This window comes from Gouania willdenowi, chromosome 7 (assembly GCF_900634775.1).
Source record: "Gouania willdenowi chromosome 7, fGouWil2.1, whole genome shotgun sequence".
Lineage (NCBI taxonomy): Eukaryota > Metazoa > Chordata > Actinopteri > Blenniiformes > Gobiesocidae > Gouania > Gouania willdenowi.
In genome coordinates, this window is record NC_041050.1 from 16,017,824 (window position 1) to 16,037,057 (window position 19,234).

Genomic DNA, 19,234 nt, shown 5'->3' on the forward strand with positions numbered 1-19,234 from the left:
AATTGACGATTATCACATCAACTTTCAATTTCAAAACAACGTCAACAAGTATTTTACGTTGTACTTTGCTAAGCTGTTCGATCGAGTCAAGTCATGCAAAGGCGTGTGTGTTTCTGTGTGTAAGAGTTTGTGTGTAGGTGTGGGCTTTTCTGTGCACAGTTGTGCATCTTAGGGGATTTCCCAGAAGCCTGCATGTGTACAGGTGATTTGCGTATGCTACTAATCTACAGGGTTTGTCTTTAACTGTAAACCCAACACACCTGGACACACACACACAGAGAGGGAAAGAGAGAGAGAGGAAAACCCCGTACTCATCAATATCTCACTGCTGCTAATGATCCCACTACAAACCTGACCTCACACTCTAATGGTCAACCTTCTTTTTATATATTTACGTTTGTGTGTGCTCTCACGATTAGTCTTGCGATTCACCTGCTTAGGGGCATCTGATCCACTTCATTTTAGACTCCAAATTTTCATCCGAACACAGGGATCCTGTTACACGCTATGTATAACAGACGAAATGCAAAGCAACTGTGATTACATTGATTTGCCTGAAAACATTCAGTTAATGTCCAAAAAAACCCCAAAAACCTAAACTAATTACGGTAGGTGTTACATTTGCAGTACCTGGTTGGTTCTCACGCTTGCTCCTGAAAGCCCACCAACTTATTTTTTGTTCAGGTTTTCCCACTAATCCTTTTACAAGTTTGACTGAAATCAGTCTCCAACACTTGTAAAAACAAATACAGATACACACCTACTTGTTCTGGTGAAGCAACGATTCTCAGGTTTCACCTGTCTTGTAAGTGTATGTCGTACTTCAAGGGTCCAATGTCTTCTTGGCCTTATCACCTTGTCTGATTCCACCAGGTGCAAAATAAGTTACACGCACATCCTAACCGTCACCCGTTTCAATGACTGCTGAGGGTTTTCCCAAGCATATTTATCCCATTTATTCTCTTAGTGTCTTTATGTTATTATTCATACTCTTGTACAAATGTTTACATTTCTCTCACTGCTTTCTCTAACTGTGCAGGTACTGTAAGCACAAACATCATAACTCATGTATATTTCTTAATGTCATGTAGTTATGATGGAACAAAACAAAAACTCAATGTAACATAGCTGTGGGTCAAAACTATCAGCTTCAGAAGCAAAAAAAAAAGTTAACATCTGCCTGGCCTGATGTTCATATGATATGATGTAAATTTGGAGTAAATCAGAAGGGCTGATTTTGTCAGACTGCCCCAGGGCAATGGAGGGAACAGGTATGACACGATATACGATTATTAGGAGGGAATCATTGTGAGGATGTAAAATTATGCCCTTGAGCATTGCAACGATTTAGGTCATTTTAAAGCAATGTTTATTTCTATACAAATGTGATTTCACATGATTCTAACCTGCAGCCTTTATGGAATAAAGATTGCGTGACATAATTGGCCTCGTTTTCCTGGAAAGGCTACATATGCTTCACAGACACTATATTTAAATCCTGCAGAACAGGATTTTGGGAATTTATCTTGACTTCATGTTTAAATGTGCAGTAAACCAAAACATAACAGAGGTTTGTAGGTTATGCAACTATTTGATTTTTATTTTTATCTTCTCTGATCACAGTAGGCTCTCTTGTATAATAATACTAAACCATCATCTTTGTGTACTATGATGGTTTACAGTGTCTGTGGTAATATTTCATACCTATGGCCCTGTGCAACTTGTGTTGTTATCATGTTGACTTTATGACCCAGGAGTAAAAGACTGCCTCACATTGATCTCATATATCATTCGTTCAAAGAGGTCAAAGGCTATTGGCACAACATTATGGATGTACTGAGGTTGTGCTTCCAAGGCCATGAGTACCCAAATCAATCATGAAGAGATGTGCGATGAGATTTGAACGCATGCATCCCTGTTTACACCTCTTTAGTGGGATGGTTGGCAGGCGAGAAAAAATTGCAGTCAACCACATCTAGAAAAAGTTGCATTGCCACGACAATGCAAGTGGGAATGCGAAAAAAAAAATTGTCAGCTGTTTGGGTTTATTGTCATTGTCAAGTTTGTACACATTACCAACATTTGCAGCTCAAACGAAGCTAAAAGCAGGCTCTGATCACACTGAGATAAAGCTGCCCACAGAAGTAACAGGGTAAAAGTCCTATTTGTGGAAGCAAAGTAAGGAATGATTGCTAAGCATTACCGATAAAAGTATAATTTTAAGAAAGAGGACGATTGCAGCAACATTTAAAGCTACAAATTGTGGCTGTAGCTGTAGAATTAAAGCTTTAACAGCAGTTTTCCCTCAAAGTTCATGAGCAGCAGCTGTCACACTCTAGCAGACCTAATCAAGCACTCTAGGCTTGCAAAAGCAGCCTAATTTGCATAAAACCTTAAATTATATTAAAAGTAAAAGAGTTAGCATTTTACAAATAAGATATTAACATTGTCACTAAGCAGGAGAACATTTTTATTTTTGAATGGTGTTAATCGGTAAAGATTTGCCTGCAGCATGACAAACGGTCACATTAAAAATTAATTAATTTGAATTCATTTTGTCAGAGTGCAACCTGTACAAATTACATAGATATGTCAATTAGAAAATGGACAACACTTTGATGCATCTCTGAGTTAAATATTAGAGATATAGCAGTTTGCAGTAAAAGCATAAAACATATTACATTAAAAGTAAAAGTGTGTTAGCATTTTACAGATTAGATAGCAGCATTGCCACTAAGCAGTAGAATAATTTGACATTTGAATGGTGTAGCTCGGTTAAAGATCGGCAGGGTAATAACACGTCAAAATGCAAATAATGTGGCAACTTATACAACTTTTTCAAAATGTGAAATTATTTGTTTTCATTGTCTTTGAGCCGTGGTTACCAGGCATGGTACAATACAAACGTCTGACATTGCATGTACCTTTGTTACCTCAGCGGGCGACATATTTGCAGGTGACAACCAAGAAAATTTTTGGGGAAAACCCTAACACACACACACACACACACACACACACACACACACGGACACAAGCACATGTTGCACTGTTTACGGGAATCTACGTCTGCAATAATAACTCTCTCATCACAATGAAAAACAAGGAACCTGTTCCCTCTCCTGTTTGACGTAATATAACAAGCTGTTCAAGTAAAGCTCAAATGACTTCATGCAATCCTAACTTATGGTGTAATGAATGACTTCTCTTTTTCTGTATATCGTCACTAGTATGTGGCTCAACAGTTTATCTAAAAGTAAGTTTGTCAGACATTCATATGCTCACAGAGAAGTCATCACTCGTGACATTCATTCACTACCTTTAAACTCAACTAGACCTCCATGTAAACCATTTGGTAAAGTGCTGTGGCCCATACCTGAATGTTGTACTGTGGAAAAAACAGCCAACATCTAATACTATGTGAACAAACAAGGAAACAAAAAAATCAAGTTGTTCCCAGTTGAACATACCATGTACCAGTGTAAGTAGCAATAACTTTGTTGGAGTTATTTTCTCACCACATTGATGATGTAATGCATTATTGTGTAAGCACTGAATTGAGTCCACATCAATGAAGTAAACCTTTATGTAGGATACATATGGACACTGTAACTGTCAATTGTTAGTCGATTGAATGACGTGTTTCAAATACGCAAACAAAAAAAAGGAGTGAGGAGAAGTATAACTTTTAAATTCACCCCTCTTTTCCTTAATTAATGAATTAAAATGGCAGTCTTCCTTGTATTTTGTTTAATATTACACCTTTTCTACATAGAAATAAATGTGTATTTTGTGTTTTGGCTTTTCTTTATTCATCCTCTCATTAGTTTAACAGAATTTTTAGTATTGTGCAGTGTGAAAAGTTAAGAAATTACACATTTAGGTAGAATTCATGAAGTAGAGCTAAACATCTCAAAGACTGTCTTGTTTTTCAAAATGTCATCTATTTTTTATTTTTTATTTTTTTTTGCAGGGTAAGTGTCTAAGGCAGCAAGGTGTTTTTGTAATCTAAAGAAACAATAGATGAACAAATCGCCCAAAATATCTTTTATTTTAAAAACCACTCTCATTGGCTGACACAAGTGGGAAGGACATGCTGTGCAAACCCTGTAAGAGATGATAAATAGGAGAAGCATTACAGGTGCGTGTTCACTGTCTTGTTTTCTACTCTCCACTGCCTGAGGATACCTGTTTTCTGTGCCTGTTAGAGGAACGTACCTCTGTCTAAACAAGCCACAGACACCTTTTGTTGTCTTCCTCTACCCTGGCTGTAGCTGTTAAGACAGTGAAGTCTTTATGTGACTTTTAATCCTGATAGTCATCTTGGATTTTTGTGTTTGATAAACTCTGTATGTTTGCAGAAATGGAGATGGTGAGTCACGCTATCTATGTCTATTCTGTCTTATTTTCAGTTTCTTTTTTTAGGTGCTGCAATTGTTTATTTATTACCATGGCAAAAAAAAAAAAGAAAGGAGAACACATTTCTGACATTCATAACTGTTATCTCATTGTTATCTATGCTGATCAAAACATATGCATACATTTGCTAGTCAAACGATAACACACGTGGTTACAGGGTTGTTGCAAAGACGAGAGCTCACAAATGAAGAAGTGGAGGCTTATTTTGTGTAAAAAGACTGAAAAAGGAATAAAGCTGTGAAATATTACAAAGCTATTACTGTATAAACCACACGATCAATGAGACATTCTTCACCATGACAAAAATCTGCTTGTGTGAGGTGACTTTACAATGTTGTTTGCTAATTTGGGATGTGGGGGGCAAAGACCCCTACTTTTGGGGACTCCCTATAAAGAGTGGGAACCGCTGGGTACCTCACGATACGATACACGATGCAAAGCTCACGATAACGATTATCTCACGATATGACGATACTGCGATTATCGATATATTGGTTAGAAATCAATCTACAATAATCTATGACATAACAAGAAAAAAATTGAGAGTTTAAGTGAAAATATCATTTTTTATTTTATATCTCTGAAAGACATTACATTGAAAAAGTGTCCTATGAACAGTGACACTATTTTAGTGCAACATTTCTGTAAATAAGTGTCAACATACCAATGTAAACAAATAAGTATCTCCAATAGTGCTTTCTGTAAATGAAAAATAGGGTATTTCTTACCAGTGACACCATTATAGTGAAATATTCCAGTAAACACTATATTGGTTCCTTCAACAAACAGTGACAAAATTTCAGTGAAGACCTACCAGCACATTTTAGTGAAAAATCAGAAACGGTTTTGAAAAAATAAAAAAATAAATAAAAAATAAATAAATAATTGATCGTGGGAAAAAAAATATCGTGATATATCGCCGTATCGAGATATCGTCACACTCCTACTCCCTTAAAACCTCACACTAAATAAAAATGAAATAGACAAGGGTAGTTTTATTTTGTTGTTGAAATAGTTGTTAATTTAAGACAATTTTATTTACAAAACAATTCAATTTTTTTAATAATTGACAGAACATCAAACTATGGTTCCTGGATGCCCTAAGGGGTCATGGATGCCATTTTTTTTAAAAGCCTGTTGCATATGATGATGTTTTGGTACCATCAGATGGCTTTTGTAACGGAAATCAAGCGGAGTGAAGGTCGGGTGGCCTGGAGTGGAGCTGCATACTCCTCATGTGCTGAGGTAGACCTGGAGGTCATTGAGGAATACCTACAAGAGCATTCCCTGGAGGTCCAGCCAGCACACACACCAACATCCCCTCTAACCGCTGTCGGCCAACAAACACACCCTCAACACGGCAGCAGGATTATTGGTTTGTTAGTTATTGGTTAGAAATGAAATCTTGGGTGTGTTTTAGTGTCTTCTATTGGGCTGATGGTCTTTCTTTTCTTGTAGAGAACAGTTGGTCAGGTCATGCCTATGAGTGGCACTGTGGCTCCCATGCACAAAATGAAGAGCACAAAAATCAGGCTCCGCCTGCAACCTGGTGGGGTCTCTATACCAGCCAATGGGTGAGTTTGAGAATCCCAAGCTTCTCATGATGCTATTTAATCAATTTATCTTGTTCTTAGATACGTGGTGGTACAATATTCATTACCTAATAAAGAAGACTTTTTTTTTTTCTTTCAATCTATGAAAAAAGACGCATTTTTATTTTTATTTCAGGACCATGTCACACAAGCCAATGTGCCACCTGCATACATTGATTCAGATTCACAGTCAAGTTGCTCCCAGTATCTTGACTACCAGGACTCACCATCACCGTCCTCTGACACAGGGGACTCAAAAGACAGACAGCCCTTACCACTTGCACCATTGTCAGGTATGGAACCACTTATATGAGTAATTCTTATGAAGGATTACAAGCACATAATCAAGTAAGAGGCTTGTAGATTTGTGTTTTCATCCTTTTCATTTTCATCAGGAAAGAGAAAGGAGCGACTTTTCCAGTTTCTGTTTGAGATGCTTCAGACACCGTCGATGCATAGCTGCATCTGGTGGGTCCAGTCCTCTTCTGGCACCTTTCAGTTCTCCTCCCAGAACAAGGAGTGCCTGGCTCAGCTTTGGGGCCGTCGAAAGGGGAACCGCAAGACAATGACCTACCAGAAAATGGCCCGGGCCCTGAGGAACTATTCGCGCACTGGTGAGATTCACAAAGTAAAGAGAAAGCTCACTTATCGGTTTGATGAAAAGACGCTGAGAGGCTTGCAAGGAGACTCTCACAGTGTGTAAAAAGCGTGGTATGGAGGATATATTGGTAGAAAAAGTGTTTTCTGCTGATTCAAACTCTGTCACATTTAAAAATCACTTGAGTACTGTGTATTCATAGAATAAGAAAACTTATTTGTGCTTACAAAATGCTCTATAGCTCCCTAGAAATGACTGTATGAGGATGCAAACCTCAGAGAAAAGCAAAATGAGAGTTCAGCATCTGGTGAGTAAATCTGAAGAGTCATTGTCTAATATCTACTTTATAAGTATAATATATATTATAATCTATGTTACTATGTTTTTTTTAATACTTTTGCTTTGCTTTTTGTGTGCGATTCTGTATTGCAGATATTCCGCATTTACAGCTAAATGAACACACAATGTGACGTTGACTTATAAAAGCATTTTATATTTGTGTAAACATACTTTTTCAATGAAAAATAAAACAAATACACTTTCAGAACATCATGAATTTCAGTCCATTGCTTGTCTGTGTTTATGCACATTGCACTTAATGTAAATATCAGCATTGCATCAATACAAACATCAGAGTGGTCTATATGGCTGCAGCGTCCTTAGCTGTGTTGAGCTTGAACGCTTCACAGCAAATATTTGCTATGGGCCAAAACCTACAGCTACACACACTACTCAGAAAAAATGCACATAATGTGGTTTCTCTTTTATTAAAAGGTACACATGGCTTCTTTTCAGTTGAAACGGAGTGGGTATGCAGTTTGAAACACAATTTAAACAACAATGGGTGCAAGTGTCAAGGTCATTTCTAGTTTTTTAACAGTGTTAGGAGTGACTCGAGCCAGTCTTGACCTCTTTGAATAATTATTCTGTTTGCACAGCCTTCATCTAATCCTCTCGTTACACCAAAGTTGTATTGAATGTATGTTTAGGGCAAAACATGGACAAATCTTGTTTGACTTCTTGATAGAGTTTATGTTAGATCACTGTTGAGACTGATTATCAGCTGAGTGGGGGCTAATGGGATCAAGGGCTCAGCTGTATGGGTCCACTGGGTTCATTGTCATTATTCCATACTGTATATGATAGGAGAATACACGCATTCTGTTCACTATCATGTGGACCATATGTGTGTTATTATACATGTTCTTGTTTTGTATCTGATAATACCTAAAAAGCAAAGGGGATGGCCAAATGTATGGGGGGGAACAGCAATGGCTGTTTTGGACACATTTTTGTTGGTGACCTTTAAGGTTGGAAACTAAACACGTGTGACTCTTAGCATCAATTGACATTTAAACTCATACTGTTTCATGTAATATGCCTCCATTTATTTATTTAGTTTTTACAAGGACTGTAGAGTATGCCAGAGTTAGCCAAAAAACTAGTTTTCATCTGGAGTCCTAAGCCAGATGTACAATAGGCACCCTGGAAATAGGTAAAGCCAGATGATTATCACATGGCAAAATACCATAAACATTACATTACATTTGCAGCAGCAGCAGGAATAAGACACCAAAACAAACAAGCAAAAAGAAGAGTTAATGCGCGACAGAGCTAAAGTGGGAATGCAGCTGGAGGCAACAGGATATAAGGCACAAGTAGCAGTTCATGAAACAACTAGAATCAGTATTAAAAGACAGTCAATAACATGAGTCAGTTATAATACAAGGCTTAAAAAGGAGAGTGAACATTCAAATGCAGCAATATCAAAATTAGACAATTAGATAATGCAGCCGGAGGCAACAACCATAAGGCACAAGTAACAGTTCATGAAACAACTACAATCAGTATTAAAAGACATAATAAATAACATTAGTCAGTTATAATACAAGGCTTTAAAAGGAGAGCGAACATTCAAATGCAGCAATATCTAAATTAGATGAGAAGAACATACTGTACAAGACGACACAAGAAAGCAGCGGCGAGAGTTCAGTTTGGGCATGTTTGATTGCTAAGGAGCCAACGTTTTAACGACGAGTAGAATACATTATAACTATTGATTTCTCTGATTGGTGTTGGAATGTCGTTCCATTCTTTTGAAGCTTTAACAGAGAAGGCTGAGTGACTAAACTCAGACTAATCTCCTTTGGATGTTCCTCTAGTGAGGCGACTGGTGTTGGACCTTACTCTCAGAAACTCTCTAAGAGGCATCGGAGCCAGGCCATGAAGGATTTTATATACTACATAGACATTTGTGAACTCAATGAGATTTCCCCAACTTAATAACATTTATTTTTGACAGAATATTGCAGTGATGAAATAGACGTGGTTTCTTATCCAGAACTTTAAGTGTTTTAGGTCACCACTCAACGACAATAGGAAAGTGCTGTAGCTTAAGAATAGCTGTGCACATTATAAATTCTGGCCACAAAATAGAAAAATGACACCTACAATGAGGCTGCTGTTTACACTGTGAATGTGAATATTGTCCCTGAAGTCCTCATTGGTTTCTTATCAACTTCACATTTAAGGTTTTCACGCTAGTCAAGTGAAAATAAGAAAAATGAATGCACACTCAGCAGTTTCTTGACCAATCCCAGAGATCTAATAACTTAATAATAGATAATAGGTGAATTTACTTCCTTGTACACTGTTTTTACAGTAGCATGTTGAATATCTAGAATCGGTCACATTACATGCACTTTAACTCCACTAGAGGGTGCCACACTCCGACAATCATTCTCCTGCTTATTAGTCGAAAACCTTCCCAGTCATACAAAAGCACTTTCCACCTTAACATTTTTATTACAGGAAAACATTTTTTCAGTGTTTATTTCTATGTTTTCTATTTAAAGCAAATTATCTTACATATTTTGTCAAATCAAAATCAACCACACGTGAAAAGGCAAAGAATTTAAAATACATGTATTCTGCTTCTACTTTTTCTATACTGTATGTTGAGACGTGAAAACGGCTGTGCAGTGACCTCCTCAGGGAAGGCAATAGACTGTATAGTTATCACCTGAGCAGGGTTCAAATCCCACCCACCAAACTATACAACCTACTACCTCATCCTGCCAGAGCCCGGGTCAAACACGTCATCATCTTTTCATCATCTGCATACGGCCGTTTGACTTCATGTGTAATTTGAGGCTGTCGTTGATCAGCTGGCTCAGCTGTCTCCTTGGGAAAGACAGTAGATTGTATAGTTATCTCAAAAAGAGGCTACGAAACCCCACAACTATTCAATCTACTACCTCAGCCCCAAGGACAGCATCTACGTTGTTCGCTCCAATGATCCACAAAGGTAACTTTCCTGCAGCAAACAGAAAAAGAAATTGTAAAACAGAGACAGAAAATATAGTCAACTTTAACGCAGCTGAGTCATTTCACCAGAACAACACATTCACGCCTTTAATAAAAGTTTAGACACTTATTTTGTCAAGATCAACATTCTTAGGAAATACACGAACAAAAACAAATGAAGTAGTATTTCGTGAAATCCTAACAAACAACTCACTAGCTTGTTGAATCTGGGGCGTGTGATCGACAGAGAAAATAAGAGAGCTGCTCGACTCCGTGCCAAGAGTCCTTTTTCCGATTTTGCCAGAAAACACACAGAGCTAATTCCCGAGAGCTGTGCCTGTGTATCCATGTGTAGGCCGGCTGCTGCTCTCAAAACTGAGGTATACACAGAGATGCCTGAAAGAATGGCTTCCTAGGGTTGTTTCTGTTTGAATGCAAAGCTGTCCACCAAAAAAAAAAAAAAAAAACACTACAAAAACACAACGAGGAAACACAAAATGGCGTCCTGAGCTACGGCCATTTTAGCTCTGCTTAAAAACACTTTATCAAGTCTACCTTTCAGGGTTTTGTTCATGTGTCTGCGGTCCCATGATAAGGAAATTGTAGCTTTTTAATCGGAACTGATGGAGAACCAGCCTTCCAAGAACTGAAGCCAATAGATTCAGATGATACACTGTCACGAGTATCAAAACAGGGAGAAACTTAACCTTTATCACAGAGTTTGAGATAGCCAAAGCAAAACAGAAATGCTAAACTGATATTCCCATGAATAGTGGAGCTGCAACTACTTTTTGATAAGACTTATAGGTTTTCACTACACTGGTGCTCAACTTTTTCTAAAAAAGAGATGGAGCTTGTTTACAATGCAGCAACTCAAGGGTTAATGAGTGCCAGACTAAATGCCAGACCTGGGCCCCAGATAGACAGAGGAGAGGTCAGAAAGTACACTGCTTGCATAAATTAGCATACAGCCACAACCCCAGAGACTTAGGCCAGACCAGCTCATAGTTAACATGCAGGTCTGATTACAGACAGCCAGACAGATAAAACAGGGTAGGGTTGGTGGGGGGAGTGTTGGCGCGGTGCGCGACTCTGCCACCCTGCCAGTGACAGATCTAGGAGCTCTGTGTGGTCATCGGGAAACATCCATTGACTGGAGGAGGACGTGAAGGCCAGACAAACAGTGATATGACACCATGTGTTCGGCGAAATAGGTCAAATTAATGAAGATTTAAACAGGACGTGTATAAAGGGAAACACCTTATTAATGTTTAAGGGAACGGCTGCTTGTGGGTTTTCCTTTCAGGGTTTTGGAAACACTGAACAAACGAGCTTTCCTTTTGACATCATTTCATCTGTGATGCAGTAGAATTAAAGACATGGGAAGTAAGCACCGAAAAATATACGCAGTCTTTAGTCAGTTTTGGCCTCAGAAAACCCCATCACTGCTGGATCGAACTAGGAGGGGGTTTTTTTGTCCTGGGGGCAATTTCTTGTTTTGGTTTCAAAATCCTTATCTTTCTGATTAGCATTTATTAGCACCTCTGTTATAACCACGTGGTAGACTGGCTTTGTGGACAGTGTGTACCCTTCTTGAGTCTTTCGAGTCAGAATAATTTGGTATAAAAAACAAGGCTAGTTTTTCGTTGGCAGAAGAGCAGATTTTTTTTTTTTCTTCGTTTTAATTCAGGGTCAGTCCTCTCATGATGAAATTTGACCTCTCCATCATTTTATTAGAGCAGTTTAAACTTTATAGAAAAGGTTAAACGTTGGTAACCAGAGCTACTTGTGCTACGGTTGCTTCCTCTGAATATTTAAGTAGAAGTTTATGATATAAATCTATGATACACCAGTTGTGTTGTCTAAAACAGTGGTTCTCAAACTTTTTTTGGCTCATGTGCCCCCTTTCTCTTTTTTCTGAATGCTAGTACCCCCTTTGTCCCCCTACAATATTTTGCTTAGAAAACATAATGATGGAATTGACTAGTGAAAACACACATTTTAAAGAATCAAATTTTGTAAAATGTTCCAAAAAATGTAGAAACAGTATTTAACACAGTGACACCCCATTTTGATTTCAAGAATTTCTGGCGACCCCAAATTATTTTTATGTAGAATATGTTGTTGATCATGTTTAAGTTCACACACATATATATATATATATATATATATATATATATATATATATATATTTTTTTTTTTTTTTTTTTTTTTTACTGCTTTTAGTTGAACTAGATTTATATTTCACAAAGTGAAAGTATAGAAAATACAGTTGTTTAAGATTGAGTTTTTTAATTAAAAAAAAAAGAAGAAGAATAGTTAAAAAATAAATCTATTAACATTTTTCAGAAATTTCAGGTGACTCCATTTATACTCCAGGTGACCCCACACGGATTCCCGACCCCAAGGTTGAAAAACACTGATTTTGTGGCTCCTGAATAGATTTATATCTATAGTTTTTATCATTTCTGGTCATCTCACGCCAGGGGAGGGACATTTTATTTGTAAATTTTCCCCTCTCTCAAGTACCCCCTGTCGTGACATTGCGTACCCCCATTTGAGAAACACTGGTCTAAAAGGTACCAGAAAAGTTACATTGGGTTTGAAGTTAAAAAAGACAACATAAATAATCAGCGCAATGTCAATAATTTCATTTGTGAAGAATATTCCTTATTTTCCCCTTCTTAAACATCAAACCTTCTCTCCTTTTTCCTTTGATTATTCAATTTTAAAATGTGGATTAACTATTTTCCAAATTAACGGCCATAAAACGCTAACAAAATCTCAGTAACATTTCATCGGCTCCCTTTCCTCATCAGTAGAATTTGGCAAGTTTTTCCCTTTTGCGCAATCCGGCAAATACCCCAAATTCTTAAATTAATTAACAAATCCCAAAACACACACACGGCTCGTTTAGTCGCCAACAAAACTCCCCAGAATTAGAGAGGATTATTGCAGGAAGCTGTGGCAGGGAAATACCTATTGGATGGACTGGTCTCTGGGTCTCTGGGAAGGGGTGAATACTGGTACAGACACTGTGGGGCACCAGACGATTGTTACAGGTTCTTGTGTATTTCTTCCACCCTCTTTCTCTCTCCCTGTGTCTGAGCTTTGTGCCAGGAACCACCAGTGTCTGTATGCCAGGCAGAATTTCAATAAGGGAATAATGGCATACTAAGAGTGGGTAAAGAGGAGAAGGGGAGGAGAGGCTACTGGGGGGGTTCTGGAGTTGGCAGAGGAAGTATGGCGCACAATGGCCGACATGATGAAGAAATCCAGCTCTTGAAAAGATGCAAACGAATATTCTGTACTGCTAACGTCTAAAGCCACCAAGTTCTACAGCAATTTATTTATTTCATCGGAGCATTTTTATTTATCTTGCGTCTCCCTGAGGAGCGTTTGATTCCAACATTAAAAGGCGAAGGACAAACGCAGCAAGCCTCATCCATCCCATCTGGCATGGAGCCTGCACCAATGTTCTTTATATCTTCATTAGCCAGAGGCTAGACAAGTGCAAACATACACGCAAGCAAAAGTTAGGACCATTGTATGTGGAGTTATAGACAATTAGTGGTGGACAAAGCAAAGGCCTACTTACATTGAAATACAGTTTCACTAAAGGAAAGTAAATCAAAGTAAGTGTGTTCTTGCGCAGTGGGATTGATCATGTGTTTAAAGTATTTAAAAGTACTCAAATAAAACATCTATATATACACAAATGTCTGATTGTTTCTAAAATTATGCAGGTCTTTTTTAGCCTTTAACAATTATTATTATTATTTATTTTAGGTAAAATAAAATGGGTTGGTTTTGAAATATAGTCCATTCTCAAAATAGAAATAGAAATATCAGATGTTTCATTTCCCTCACATTAATAAGATTCCCTAGTCTTGGTGTTAGTCAGCAATAGGGCTGTGTTTCGCCCGGCATCTGGCGATACGATTTGTATCGCGATACATAGGTCACAATACGGAACGAGACGATACATCCCAGTATTAAAGTATAAGGCGATTGTTGCAATTTATATATATATATATATATATATATATATATATATATATATATATATATATATATATATATATATATATATATATATATGACTTAAGAAACAACTAATGTGTAAATGTGTACACCTTCATGAAAACATTAAGCATTAAATATATTTTATTGGCATATTTTACACTCAAAACATTGGCTTTAACATGCCATGTGCCAACAACTTAAAATAAAACAATAACATACAATCTGCCTGTGGCTTTTAAACCAACTTTAATGCAACATGACTTTAGTGCAACTTAACTGAGGTACAGTATACGCCTAGAACAACAAATAAATGCAACAAATTTAGATTTCATTAAAAAACACAAGTTGGTCAACATGCCCAGGTTTCAGCGCACTTAATTGTGCAGTTACAATGTCTCCTGCAGTGGAAAAGACTTGGTTAGACGGTTTAAATAAAGGGTAAGTAAAAAATTTTAAAAAATGTAATAAAATTGAAAAAAAAAATTTGATATGGATGCATTTTGAATCGATCCAAGAATCACGCGACGCAATATCGCAATATATCGCGGAATCGATTTTTTTCAACACCCCTATTAGTAACTTGGCATTTTAAGTAATAAAGTTCTGTCCAATAGAGTTTCATCAGGGAAACAGTTCGCAAAAAAAACCGCAAGAGACTGTTGGGCGTCATTTAGGGAGTTTAGTGACTGATAATTCAGTATAATTTGAACGTTGCAAAATGTTTTAATCACCTCGTTCAAAAGGTCTAAAGATCTCAAAGAGTTTTCTCAGATTTTAAGATACATTTCAAACATTTATACAAGTATTTATGTTTGACCTTTTCTGAAATCTTAAAAATTGTAAGATTGCTTGACATTCTTTTCTTTTAGCTTATTTGTGGTGCTTTCACTTTTTAAAAGCCATACATAATAGTTATTTTTTTTTTTTTTTTTTTAAAGAAAAATGTTCTATATACAAAGGTATTCAAGTAAAGTAAAGCCTTATCATATCAACCCAACCTATAAATATATATTCAATTGAAAGTACGGGTTTAATAAATTTAGTTTTTCAATTCATATTTTTCTACCTGTAGTTTAGGTTTTGTAAGATTATAAAACACTCATGGTTTCTAATCTACACTGGATTAAATGCTGTGTTATATCACAACAACACACAGGAGCCGTTGTGTTGACAGTAATGTTTGTGGCACCGTAAGTTGAGCCAATTTTAACAAAGAAATAAACACTAGTAAAACCTCAGGTTAATTTAAAAAAAATCAAATAAAATCAATGATAGAGCTTAGCAATTGTTCCTTCAAATAAATTCCATTTTCATTTGAAACACTTCATCAATTGTATTATTTATTGAAATAAAACAGCAGAAGGTTCCTTTCTTCCTCTTCGAGTGTACTCTCTTTAACCACTCTTCTGTTCTTCTACTTGTTTATGCTTTTGCGAATGTGCTAATGAGATGTGTGGTTACCATAGTTTCAAAATGTTTCTGGTGGTTCTGAATCCTGGCCTGACATGTTGCTGCACGCCCACATGTTATAATGTTTGTCCCTGACCGCAGTCAGTCAACCTACACCATGTACACACAAACACACAGATATTTACATCCCTTTTTGTAACAACGTGTGTCATTATCTGCTCTGCATGTGCACAGTGGGTACGACTGCAAAGTGGTGGATGTAACAGCAAAACAGCTGCAGCTTCCTGCACGAGGAGAGAAACTTCCTGTTGCCTGGCTGCGAACAGTGGCCGGTCAGCAGAGATATCAACCAATCAACTACCTTCAGGCTGAATGCAGGAAGTTAGCCTGACTGCCTCTAGGAAAAAAAACAACTCAGAAACATTATGAGGCAACCCGATAAGTTCATCTGAGGATAGAAAGAGGGGCGGGGAAAGAGCGTTCCCACTCCTACCTCTCGCTCTATCTCTGTGACTCTCTGTTTGTCTCAAGCCTCTTTCTCTCTTAAACATGTTCCTCCTGTCATGATCACATGTCGACGTGCAACAAAAAGACACTTTCACCAAGGAGACCTTTCTATAATTCATTTGCAGTTGAATGTTAAAGTCGGACGACGACAGAAGTGGATAGTAATGAGCGGCATGCCCACAGATTGTGATGGGTTTTGAGAAAAGGGTCTGTTCGTTATTTACACGTGGCGCAAAGGCGCCATCTTAACAGCAAGCCTGACTAAGAGAACGATACAGAGCAGGGAATTAAAAAACACATTTCTGTTAAATTCAGGGCAGAAAAACCTGATAGAATACTTTTAAATGCCACAGCCAATGAAAAGAACAAGAAACGCTAAGAGAAGGATTTGACTTTTGGGTTAACAAGCAAATAATGTGGATTTGAAATTTAACGTGAACAACACCAAGCCGTTCACCAAGTATCTATAATATAAACTCAATGCTCCAAGTTACGTTTCTTTTTTTCTCAACACTATACATCTCGTGCCATGTTTTTTGTGACAGCAACGCATGTATGATTATTGTAATTAAGAAACACTTTATTAAAGGGAGAATATAAAAAGAGAGGGCAGAGTTCCGAATTACGTTTCTGATAATTATAGCTCATCTTATGTCACACAATGTGCTTTTTAAAAACGCAAACAAACTAAAGCCACAGCACACCATACTAATTTTCTCATTATTATAATAAACTCCCCTTTGTTTCTTTAAAGTGAATGACTCATATTACTGTAGTCAGTGTCACACTGTCCTGGAACAAAATGCCACATTGCCACACCTCTGGATTGCACAAAGATTGCATTTAGTACAAGTTTGCATGGACTCAACAATGCAGATAAACAAGTATCACACAATGGAGTTGTAAAAAAAGTTGCAACAGTGGGTGAAAAAAAAAAAAAAGGAGAAGTGAAGCAAACGCTGTCCTCACATCACCTATCCAGACAGATTAGGTTGACAAGACAAGACACCATTCAGGCATCTCACCTGTCTGCAGGGTTCAGCTCCTGGCCACTGGCCCATAGCTAAACTCATTCTGGCAACAGCTATTTAGCTTAGTTGACCCTTTGAGTTCAGAAAGCAGCACAGCGGGCCCTGTCGTTTTACCTCGCGAGCCTCCAAAGAGACACCTGTTTGGTACAGAAAACCACAGAACGACTGTTTACCATCCTGCCAGCGCCTGCTGTCCCAGAGCAAAGAGGAGAGGAGAGGAGAGGCAGTGTGAGACGCACAGAGACAAAGAGCAGAGGAGTGAAGACGGTCAGCAGGGAGTCAAACAGTCCTGTTAAGCTCCAGAAAAGTTTCGACTGTTGGGTACATTGAGCCAAAATGGCGCCGAGCACAGTGCGGCGTGGCAACCAATGACGACCGACACATTTACAGGAGGAAGATCGAGATGAAGGACAAGAAGAAAAAAAAGGACAGGAGGAAACTAAGGGACTCTGATTATAGGTTAGTGAAATACAAAATTTAAAAAAAGGAAGAGGAAGAGGAAGAGGTGCAGCAAGAATAAAGAGAAGAATACCTGCAGTCTGTATGTGAGCGGCGGCCCCCGGGCCCGAGGACTGAAGGAGAAGAGGGCAGTGATGGCGGGAAGAATGGAAAAGAGGAGTAGAGCACACCCTCTCAGAGCGACACCCCCTTCCCACAATCCCCTCCTCCTGGCGTGAGTGCGTCTCTTCGTACACGGGTGACAGAGGGACGTCTGCACCTCGCACACACACACATCACAATATCAAACACACTGTACAACAACGTGACAAAAACTCTAAACACACTCCGGGTGATCTCACGTTACTTACAGTTAGTACGATCAAAAAACGCACACACACACACACACACACACACACAAAATCAATTTGCCAGCCTTCAGATCGCCCTCTGCTCTGCCCTGTCATGTGTTTGCCTCCGTCTGCCTGCCCACTTTGGCACAACTGCCAAGAGGGAAGGAGAGAAAAAGAAGGGAGGAGGAGGAGGGGGAGGAGGGGGGGTGTAGAGACACAGAAAGAGGAAGGGAGAGACATGCTCGTAGCAAGAGCAGGAACAGAAAGTGGAGTCATGGAAAAAGAGCCCAGAAAGAGAGCTTGAACCTGAAAAACAGGAGAGGAGCGTCTACTGTTGTCACCGGGAGAAGTGACACAAAACAGGAAGACATGAAACTCAGAGCTCTACAAACGTTTACACTAAAAAACACACCTCGGAATCTAGTCCCCACACTGTCCTGCGGCAACAAACAGATGGCGAAAAGGAAAAGCCAGTCCACACTCTTCTTCTGTGAACACTGAACAGGAAGAAGACTCGCGCAACAAAAGTATTGAAAATTAGCTTCAAGGGCCCTGAGGAGAAGTCCCTGCACACTTTACTGTCCTCCCTGACAGCTCCATTTTAACCGTTTCTCCTCCGCCTCTCTATTAATCCTCCTTTCAATTCATCCTCCGCCTGCATCCAGGATAATATCAGCCCCTCCGAATGGGAGGGGTTTGAAGGGAGTTTAGCTAAATGAATCAATGAACGAGAACGTTTTTTTTGGTTTTTTGTCAGCTATTGGCAGCTTTCCCAGGTTTCTTTTTGCTTTCTCACACCAGTATGAGACTCAAACATCAAATAGGATCCTGGATCAGTGCGCTGTCACCTCTATTTGACCTCAATCATGAGGAGAAAAAAACATGAATCCATCTGTTCATAAATTGATGACTTCCTGCAGAACCCAACACGCGTGGGCCAATCAGATGCGTTTCAGCGGGTATCCCAAACAAACGCGACCAATCTGAGCTCAGTTCTGGGCCTACGTCGTTTTGAAAAATGCTGGGTGCAATTTAAAAAAAAAAAAAGAGGAAGACAGTAAACAGATGAACCAAAAAAAAAAAAAAAAAAAAAAAAACTCTAATAAGCATTTCACATTAAATAGTAAACTTTTGAGCAACTACAGTATAATCAAATAACTATGTAGAGCCGAATACAAATATTTAACACAATACTTACCATAGAAACAAAGCAACTCTCTTTTTCGACTCCACAAGTCTTTTCTCAAAGACAGGGGAATGGATGTGCACATTTAAACTGTACACAGACACACACACACACACACACACACACACACACACACACACACACTGGAACATACAGTGCGAACAATCCGGTTCTTCCATGGCGGCTCAGATTCAGCCAGCAGGTTGGACGGCCCCTCACACTGACGTCACGACTCCTTTGTTGTTTATGAATTTATTTCTCTCCTCAGCTGAACTCTCTGAACCCAACGTCCGCCCTCCCCTCCATCTACACCCCTCCCATCCTGTCCTCAAGCCCTACATTTACCCCCTGCCAACAAAGGCAGGCGAGTA

General features: G+C 38.5%; 1 protein-coding gene across 3 annotated transcripts; it reads left to right on the forward strand.

Moving 5' to 3' along the window:
* Window positions 1-4,167: 4,167 nt before the first annotated feature.
* LOC114467388 (transcription factor Spi-B) lies at window positions 4,168-15,779 on the forward strand. 3 transcript variants are annotated; one of them, XM_028453628.1, is made up of 5 exons: window positions 4,168-4,369; window positions 5,584-5,791; window positions 5,875-5,990; window positions 6,145-6,301; window positions 6,404-6,856. In XM_028453628.1, exons 1-5 carry the CDS (start codon window positions 4,349-4,351, stop codon window positions 6,709-6,711), a joined length of 810 nt encoding a protein of 269 aa, XP_028309429.1. In that variant the 5' UTR covers window positions 4,168-4,348; the 3' UTR covers window positions 6,712-6,856. The 3 variants fall into 3 exon arrangements, with proteins under 3 accessions (XP_028309429.1, XP_028309430.1, XP_028309428.1); XM_028453629.1 differs by lacking the exon at window positions 4,168-4,369 and adding an exon at window positions 15,583-15,779 and having other exon boundaries at window positions 5,454-5,791; window positions 6,404-6,622; XM_028453627.1 differs by lacking the exon at window positions 4,168-4,369 and having other exon boundaries at window positions 5,454-5,791.
* Window positions 15,780-19,234: the final 3,455 nt, after the last annotated feature.

Bases quoted from the DNA above. Each gene is read 5' to 3' on its own strand.
- LOC114467388 (XM_028453627.1), top strand. From the start codon at position 5,527: ATGGATGCCATTTTTTTTAAAAGCCTGTTGCATATGATGATGTTTTGG. The intron at 5,792-5,874 runs GTTTGTTAGTTA...CTTTTCTTGTAG, and splicing joins ACACGGCAGCAGGATTATTG to AGAACAGTTGGTCAGGTCAT. The intron at 5,991-6,144 runs GTGAGTTTGAGA...TTTTTATTTCAG, and splicing joins GTCTCTATACCAGCCAATGG to GACCATGTCACACAAGCCAA.